Source organism: Seriola lalandi, unplaced genomic scaffold, assembly GCF_002814215.2.
Source record: "Seriola lalandi dorsalis isolate HSWRI2012SDOR001 ecotype SW California unplaced genomic scaffold, Sedor1 jcf7180002054864, whole genome shotgun sequence".
Taxonomy (NCBI): Eukaryota; Metazoa; Chordata; class Actinopteri; order Carangiformes; family Carangidae; genus Seriola; species Seriola lalandi.
Window position 1 is genome coordinate 1,323,873 of NW_019525417.1, and position 9,544 is coordinate 1,333,416.

The 9,544-nt window shown below is 43.9% G+C and overlaps 1 protein-coding gene across 1 annotated transcript in view; it reads left to right on the plus strand.

Annotated features, from left to right (window-relative positions):
• lrig1 (leucine-rich repeats and immunoglobulin-like domains 1) overlaps nucleotides 1-9,544 on the plus strand; it is a 37,286-nt gene that overhangs the window by 17,820 nt on the left and 9,922 nt on the right. The window contains exons 4-9 of the mRNA XM_023427988.2: nucleotides 2,063-2,200; nucleotides 2,590-2,733; nucleotides 3,870-4,013; nucleotides 4,630-4,773; nucleotides 6,439-6,582; nucleotides 8,838-8,918. Coding sequence (XP_023283756.1) covers nucleotides 2,063-2,200; nucleotides 2,590-2,733; nucleotides 3,870-4,013; nucleotides 4,630-4,773; nucleotides 6,439-6,582; nucleotides 8,838-8,918 — 795 coding nt within the window. The remainder of the gene's footprint in view (nucleotides 1-2,062; nucleotides 2,201-2,589; nucleotides 2,734-3,869; nucleotides 4,014-4,629; nucleotides 4,774-6,438; nucleotides 6,583-8,837; nucleotides 8,919-9,544) is intronic.

The following is a 9,544-nucleotide window of genomic DNA, read 5'->3' on the forward strand; positions in this document are numbered from 1 at the left end:
TATACTCATGCTCACTGAAGCCACTGTCTGTTGCTCTGTCCCATGTGTGTGTGTGTGTGTGTGTGTGTGTGTGTGTGTGTGTGTGTGTGTGTGTGTGTGTCCATCTGCTGGCTGAAGGCTAGAAAGGAAGGAGAGACTGACCTTGTTTTGACAAGTTTGACTGGTGGAACACCTACTCTCTCTCTGTCTTGCTCTTTCTGTCAAACACACACTCACACACACACAAGCTTGGGAAGTTAAGCAGTCAGAATAATTCTGAGCTTTAATTAAAAATAAAGTCAACTCTCTTAGTGTCTTTGCATTGAAATACTAATAATAAACTGCTACTAAGAATAAGCTTTCTGTGAATCGTGAATTTCACTTAAGAGATGTGATTTAGTTCAAATTTCATGTAAAAGGGTCAGTGGTGTACAAGTGATTAACCTCTGAGAAGAAAATGATGTGATGCACTGCCTGATTTGTCTCTTGGCTGCATCCTGTGTAATTGGCTTGACATGGGGATATTGTGGGTCATCAGATTTGGAGTAAAAGGATCCGAAGCAGGTCATCTCCAACACAGGTCCTTGTTTTAAAAGACAGTAGAACAGGGAGTGTGAGAGAGAGCAGGATATGAAAACATTAACTGGTGTCTAAGAAACGTGTTGTTAAAGAAATAGTTTTTCCTTTTGGGAAAAACACTCATTTACTCTCCCACTGAGAGTTGGATAAGCTGATACCACTCTCGCTCTCATAGCTTAACTTAGCATAAAGGCAAGAAACAGGGGGAACCAGTTCGCCTAGATCTGTCCACACTCATTTGTTTAATCCAAAAAAAAAACATAGTGTAATAACGACCAGTTGTTTTATGAGGGGCTATGTGCTTGATTAGTTCTTGGCATGGCAACAACGACTTCCTGGATTCTAGTCGCCACTGTGAGGTTGCCAGGCAACCAGCAGTGACACCTGGAAGTTGTTCTCTGTGTGTACCCACTTTTTTTAATTGTAACAAATAAATATACTTGATTTGATCCCTCTCTCTTGTGTCCTCGCTCTTTTTTTAAATGTTTTTTTTCGGGGGCAAATGAAAGTGATACTAAATGAAATTCCGGTCCCTAGTTAGCACCCGGGCATGTGTTAAATGTGTCATCCAGCAAAGGCTTTCATGTCTGCTCAGATAACACTGGCCTTCAGGCTCCTAACACACTCACATGTACATACCACACAGAGCGTTGGTGTAGAAGATGTCTGTCTGCTTTGCATATTGTACTGTATACATTTGTCTCTGTGTATGTTTGCAGTAGAGCAGAGCTCTGTTTGGGTTTCCTACGTGCCCTGTGGCCTTCCATGTGTTCTGCTGACCAGAGATTTTCTGATTGTGATCACTTTGGCTGTCTGTAGTGTTTCCCACAATCCTGTTCTCCAAATTGTAGGGTAATGACTGGGACAGTGTCTTTTACTTTCTTTTTCTTTACTTTACTTTAAAATAATATTTCAGTAAGTGTAGATGCTTTTGAAATAGAAAGGTAGCATGCCATCGCTCCTCTGTGTTTAGGCATAATTTATTCAGGTTTTCCTGTGAAAAGAATTTTTGGTGGTTTAAATTTTGTTTTTCTGTTAGGGCAGTTGCTCCTGCTCATATGTCCTGGTTAGAATAGGACTTTGATAGTGGCTAGTCCTTCTTGAGAATCACACAGCCTCTGCTCCATTCCATAACACACTGAAGTGCTCCAAAATACCCCTTCAAGTGGCTCTGGTTGATCACAGAGGCCCCATCTATCTAATAGATTTTGCAACTAAGCTCTGTGGAGAAGCACAGGTGTCCTTGGAATTGTTTAAAGAAGTACAACCTCTATTTGGAAGCTCTTAAAGTACACATTTTGTGGTTGATGAAGACCACTTTGTTCTGTGTACTCTTCTCTCTTTGTGCTTGAGTGGGCTTAGAGAAGCTGAGGGATTTGGAGTGTCTTCCCTCCTTGGGTGATGGGAAAAGGACACTGATGTGGACATTTCATTGGGAGAAGTTGTGGGTCTGTAAAAAGGATTGTCAACCACAATTAATGCCTTTTATGTGTGTTTTTTCCAGACATCACAATAAGATCAGGACTATTGATGGCAGGCGGACCAGAGAGCTGGTGTCTGTGGAAACTCTGGACCTGAGCAATAATGACATCACCGAGCTACGAGGGCACTGCTTTACTGCCGGCCTCCAAATTCGAGACTTGTAAGTATGATCGAGTATTACTGTGACACATAACAAACCAGTCCTCCAAAAATGTATTAACTGAAATGAAATAAATTAAGATGCTTCATTACCAGTCCATGTGGGGAAATAAGGTTTGTGCAGCAGTCAAAATTAGTAGAAAAATTAAATAGAAGCAGAAAGAGTATGCACAATAGTGCTGTAACTGGATATCCCTAACATTTGTATCCAAAATATCAATACCAAAGCTACACAGAGTCTATTAATGAAAGCATATGGGAGAAACTGATTACAACATGCAACAAGTATGTAAAGTAACTGAAGAGAGACAGAAACAGGGCCATTCATAAACACATGTTTGAGTATTGTTATAAATCACTGATGTCACAATGTGCTGCGTTTGTGTTCAGGTACCTGAGCAACAACAAGATCAGTGTGTTAGAGCTCGGAGCTCTGGACCATCTGGGCTCGACACTACAGGTCCTGAGACTGAGCCGAAACCGCATCAGCCAGATCCCCGTGAGAGCCTTCCAGCTTCCGAGGCTCACCCAGCTGTGAGTACCACTGGATTTCGTCAGTTTAACAACATAGTTAGTGTGCTGACAAAGTTGTGTTTTGATCTGTCAGAAGAGTTTACCCTGGAAAAACGATATAGTTTTGACATTTGTGTTTAGGCTGAAAATGAATGGGTTTCCCAGTTGTAGCCTTTGGAGACATTACAGAATTGAAAAGAATGGGTTTGAATGAGGAGGACTTTGTAGTGTCTGTTGATTGAGCTCTGTGTGTTCAACATGTGGAATGCTATTAGTGTGAGCTATACCTCCAGGGATGGATAAGGTCTGACTAGGTAAACACGAGAGCCATATTATTGGTGATTTATTGCCTTCTTCCATATCCCCAAAGTGGTTTGTTCATTCCCCGTACTGTGCTCCATTATCTTTGTCAAACTTCCCTCCAGCGTTACAGTGAGGCCGACCCATTTGTAGATCAACGCCTCCATTCTGGAGAGTGAAGGGATTCGCATTATGTGAGTCTCCCCCATGGCGGCTTCAGTAGTTTCCCCAGGTGCCTTTTGTTGGACAGGTGGCCCCGATGACACAGTATCTGCACATGCTAGTGGTGATGCATATTAGACACAAAAGAACCTGTGTGGATGTTTATCTTTGCCAACCTGGGGGCTTTTACAGCCTTCACACAGGCACACATACCCGATGCACTGTTACATACAAAGGCATCTCAGACTTTACATGCAGAAAACAGAATGACTGAAAATCTTATACCATATTTTCTGTTCATTCCTCCTTTTAGTATCACTGTTAATTCAAAGGTTCATAGCTTTGACCCTTGTTTAGAAGCTGGGGTATACACTGCTGGCTCTGTGCCACAGGTAGAAGGAACACCACTGAGGAATGCCTGTTAAATGAGGGGCTTGTTAACGACAAAATGCTGCAGCTGAAGCGTGCAGACTACAGGAATCTTTAGTTTTGACTTCAGTATGATGGATGCTCATGTGCAGTAGAATGAGGGCAACCATTCCAAAAGAAAAGAAACAGGAATATAATGGTTTTCCTGTTTTTGAAAAATTAAGAATATTTTGGGAAAGTTTACAAAGTCTGATTAAGTGTCTCACAAGTTTTCTCCCATGATCACATTTTTAACTTGTCTGGTATTTTTCCTGTCCACCATGCAGCGAGCTGAACAGGAACCGTATTCGTCAAGTAGAGGGTCTGACCTTCCAGGGTCTGTCCAGTCTGGAGGTGCTGAAGCTGCAAAGGAACAACATCAGCAAGCTGACTGATGGGGCCTTTTGGGACCTGGCAAAGATGAAAGTCCTGTATGTAAAAAAAAAAAAAAACTGAAACACTATTGATACATAAACATAATAATACATTTACACAATCAGAAATGTGTGTAAAATGATACTTGTGATTAATGTTTCATCTAACATATTACTTTACTGCCACTAAGTTCTTTTGCACAAAACATGTTGCATCAGTATCATAAAACATCTTTAATCTAACCTAATATCTCAAACTAACCACCTAATTTATGGAGTTTGGTTGTAGCACATAGCTTGGAGCAAGCACTGCCTGATAGGCTAATCCTATTTGCACCAGTTAGGGACTATTATGGGAACATTGACCAACCAAACCTCATAAGAAAAAGATCTTTTTGTGTGCTTACTGGAACTTGGTCACAATCGCAACAATCACACATTTTCTAGCCAACATGCAATTTTTACATATTACTTCAATTACACGCAAAATAACACAGTAATTGTCACAAATTGCATTGCAAGTTACCAAAAACGCTGCTGCAGATTTTGCAATTTCAGGGCACAATAATACCCTTCAACTCCTGACATCCTGTTACATGCAAACCACTGTGTCAAGATCTCTGAATTCTCACTATATCAACACCTACATTACAAATTTTTTTGTCCCATGCAGTCACCTGGACTACAACAGTCTGACAGAGGTGAACAGTGGCTCCCTATATGGCCTGACCTCCCTTCAGCAGCTATTCCTCAGTAACAACTCTATAGCCCGCATCAATCCTGATGGATGGAAGTTCTGCCAGAAGCTGAGGGAACTGTGAGTACCAGCATTTAAATTAGCCTGAACACCCAAACGCTAATGTCTAATGTCCTCTTGTAAAAACCGTTCAGCAGTCTGCAGTTAAAACTCCTAAAAGTGGAATGGCAACTGTTGTGGGGCAGAGTTGGAGGCAACAAAGAACATAAGTTCAGTACAGTTCAGATTAAAAAATAAAAAATGTGTATTTAAAACTTTGTTCCAACTGTAGAATGACATTAAGATTTAAACTCTTTAAACTTGTCATATAGCCTGAGAACCCAACACTGCCCACCCCTACCCATATCATCCAGCTACCTTCCCCAGGGTTAAATGACATTGTGCTTTAACACTCAATACGCTGCGCTATTCTCAGGATAAGCCTGTTTATCCCATAATTAGAGCTGGGCTCAACAGCACTCAAGCCCTTCGACAAGAGTTTTTGTACTAAATTCTGAAACGCAGGGGGGTTTGGCAAACCGGCATGTAATCCTCTGACGGTTGTGTTGTGGTAATTGCACTGAGGGATTGCCTTCACGGCCTTTGTCTACCGAATGAGGAATTATTATCTGAGAGTCTTTCCTGTTCTGTTGACATGACTGTCGTATTGCTGCTGTAAAGTGCTCTGCTCAGCTGAGGCGTTGCTAACTGCGAGGTAACCTGGGGAATATGTGGCGCCTATTAACAGTCAGAAGGAATAAAGAGGTTGATGGTGTTCGCGGTAGTTTGCTCTGTGTATCTCAATGCCTTTTCCTGTGTGCACGTCTTATAAATGACAGATTGCTCCCAGTGCCATCCTCGAATCGTCCTCCCAGCACTGCACCAGTCAGTGGTTATATGATTTTATTATCTAGTTATGACGACCCCCATGGCTGATACAAGAGAGTGACTCGTCTTTATAAGGAGCCTGTTATTGCATTCCCAATGGGCCTGACTGAGCTGGTCATCAGGGAGAATCTCTGCACACATGACTGGTCAAGCAGACCTGAGGCCTGGCCACAGAGACAGACAGTGAGGCCCACAGAGAGGGCAATAAAATACACAATACTGCCTTTGACCACTGTTTGAAAGATACCCTTATCGGATTTACCATCATTTATAATCAGGGTTTATCAAGAGGTATTATATACATACTATGATATAACACACTCTTTGTCTTGTTTACTAGCAGAGTATTCTTTCTCTCCATATTTCCTGAAACAAGTGATAGGGCTTGGAAATTTATTTAGTGTTCTCATCCCATTTGGATTTGGAAGCTGGATATGTTGGATATGCAAGTCATATTTTGACTTGCATATCCACAGAAGACATGAGTGACAGTGTATTCCCCTGGGGTTTACCACATGCTCAGGTAGGCTTATAAATGGAGGTTGTAGACATGTTAAGTTCAGACCAAGAATTTCTTTTCCTCCCTGTCAAACAGTTAGGTCCTCAGTGGAGCTCTAAGGTCTGCTAAGCCCATTCTCCATTCACATGTGAAAAAAGGCACAATGGAAAAACACATCACTGAGTGGCAAATAGACATTGAATCAGCCATGAAATTTAAGTATAATGATGTCGCGAGCTGCCTCAGCATTCTGCCAACCTGTCATCTCCTTCCAGACCTCACACAGAACATTTCGCTTTCTTTCCCCTTTTTTTCCTCTCTCTCTCTCTCCGTCTCTGTGTCTCCGTTTCTTTCTCCAGCAATCTGTCGTACAACAACTTGACTCGTCTGGATGAAGGCAGCCTGGCTGTGCTGGGGGATCTCCTCACCCTTCGTCTGGGCCACAACTCCATCAGCCACATCACCGAGGGAGCCTTCAGAGGCCTCAAGTCCGTACGCGTCCTGTAAGTACACTTCACTGCAACCGCCATTATCAAGCCCCAAATAACCCCCAACAACTAACTCATTATGGTTTTGCCCCTGTTGACGATGAGCTAAGATGTGCCACTTGGGAGCAGTGAAAGCTGAGATGTTCAATATTGGTTTGGCCTGTGTGATGTTTGATATTAAGGCTTATGTAGTACCTTCAGTCGACATTAGAAACTGGGGGTTGTTTACTTTCCAAGCCAGGTTTGATCTAATTTGCATCCATGTCTATTCATGAGTTTTTTTTTTAACTTTTATAAGGTTTTTGTCCATCAGTATTGTCTTGGTTTCTTAGGCAACGTCTTATTTTTCGTGTCTTTTCTAACTTTGTTCCTTTTGTTTGGTTTTGTTTTGTTTTTTTTTTTTGTTTTTTTTGTCTCGGACACTGGTTTCCAACAAACGTGGATCTAAAAGTGTTCTGTGTCATTTGCCTCCCTTGAGATCCTTCCCAGCTTTTAGAAGCCATGAATAAAGACAGGTTTCTTTTCCCACTGATCCACCTTTTAGACAAAAAAGCCCAAACAGGCCTAAAGAAAGAAAAGGAGGGAATGAAAGGGAGAAAGTCAGGGGATAAATCCAGGAGAAAAACTTGGGGGTCTTGGTTCCCAACCAAGGTCCTCTTGGCTGTGCCTCTTCCCAGTGAGAGAGCCAGAGAGGAGAGTTGTGCCAGAGCTTGCTAGACAAGTTCTCTCTCACAGCGAGGTGACAAGCCAAGGCACATAAGGCCTTTCTCTGCTGGCACATTGGGTGCTAGATAACTAACTACAGAGGGATGTAGAGGGTGGGACAGGGAGCTGAGCTTGTGACTGCTATATCTCTGCTCTTTTCTCATTCTTGTCTTTCTTGTGTTTAATTGCTCACTTTGTTTCTTTTGGCTTTTACCCTTTGAAAGCCCACTTAAAGCCTGTTTATTCCCCGTTATTCTAAGCGTGTTCTGTCATCTCCTCTTGTTATCCCCAATACGCTCCCTATCTTTGTCTTGATTCTGCATAATCTTTTCTCTCCTTGTATCACTCCTGTGCTCTGTGTCTTTGAGGCAGGCCTAATCTAATCAGTGGTCGGGAGGACAGGCATAGGCTGGGCCGTGAAAAGGAGCCGGGGGAGCTTTAATTGGGCCTGCGCTGCTGGCCGTGCTGGCATGGGGCTGGAGCCTGCATTGGGGTGTGAAAGCTCCAAACAAGCCAGCCTGCCCTCTAATTCGGCCACGGGGGTCGTTGGCTCATCAGGGCCCCCCTTCCCTGTGCCCGGTCTCCCTGCTCCATAGCCCCCACCACTGGCCTTGCTTTAACAAGGCAAAGGCCATTCACATCCAGCCAGCCAGAAAGAGTAGGAAATTGGCAGCCCCAGTGCAGTCCAACTAAGACAGTGGCCAATGGAGACTGAAAAGAACCAGAGGGGGGGATAAGAGATGCTTGGAAAAGCAAAGGGGGTGGGGGGGTGGGGGGGTGGAGCGGAGGATGCTATTGTGGAGGTGGTGGAGGGTGTGGCTGACCATCAACCTCAAAAGCCCTTCTCAAGTTTGAAAGAAAGTCTTTTAATGGTTCAGGGGGGACCTCCGATTCTGTTGTTTTTCTTTTCAATTATCATGCAGAGGGGAGGAGTGGTGGTTCCTCTGCAGCTATGACTTCACCTACAGAGGTACTTCTTTAGACCTCAAGGGGAAATTAAGTTCATTCAACAAGTGTTTGGAAACCTCCAAACACTGTAAAAGTAGGCCTTTTCTCTTTTCCTTCTTTCATTGAATCCATTCTGTCTTTGTCTGGCCACAGCCGAGCTTGGTCCTAAACCTCATTAAGGTCATCAACTTTAGTTTGACTGTGCCATACCTGCCACCATTGGACCAGCAGACCCAACTGACTGGCCTCTGACAAGGCATTGTGTTCCCGCCAATCCGTCCACGCCGTCATGAATTATACATGTGTTTCCCTGTGCTGGGGCTTGCCTCGACACACCAACACACATGCACGCACACTCACATGCACACTCCTTCTCCACCCCTCCAAGGAAAGAATGCGCTTGGTTGGCAGAGCAGAGCGGCAGAGGGGCTCTTAAGGCCAGGTGCCGGGGATAGAGGGAGGGAGGGAGTGTGGGCGAGGGGGTAACCCGTGACTTCCAGACCAGCCTCTGCCAGGGCTGTGAAACGCATCAGCGCTGGCAAACTCTGTCCCTGCTCTCCTCCTTCCCTCCCTCCTTCCATCTCTCTTATACCCCTCTTTTCTCTCATTCTCCACAGGGAGCTGGACCATAACGACATCTCGGGCACAATAGAGGACACCAATGGGGCCTTCTCTGGATTGGACAGCCTCAACAAGCTGTGAGTGTCTCTCCTCGCCTCTTTCTTCTTCTATTCCCTCCACCTCTCCTTCTCTACCAACCCCTCCTTTTCACCCCTCTGTTCTGGCCTGTCACTGATTCTGGGATTCTCTCTGCTGTTCTTCAAAAACAGACGCTCAGAGGAACAGGAGTGAGCTTTCTCATTTTTCTCGCATCCAAAAGTTTCCCTCCAAATCCCCACTCACCCTTCATTGCCAGCTAAGTTTAGCCAGTGCAGGTTAGTGCCACAGAGTTTGAGATATCTAGCCCCTCAAGACCCTGCACATTTGCAGTGTACGATGACTTATCCTCCCCTTCTTCCTTTTTTTTTTTTTTAAATTTTTTTTACAAGGCTTGCTCATGAAACATCGAAGGTAATTTTTTTACTCCCTTCATCGTGTAGAAGCCAAGGCCAGTTTCTCTCCAGTTCAATCTGGCTTTCATCTCATGATTTCATTGTTTCACTGTAGCTTTATGGTCAGACTGGGTTCCCTTTGCAGCTACATCAAGAAGATACAGTGTATTCTTTATATTTTTTTGGGCTTTTTTATGCCTTTATTTGATAGTATAGTGGAGAGAGACAGGAAACAGGGAGGCAGAGAGGGGGAATGACATGCAGCGAAAGGC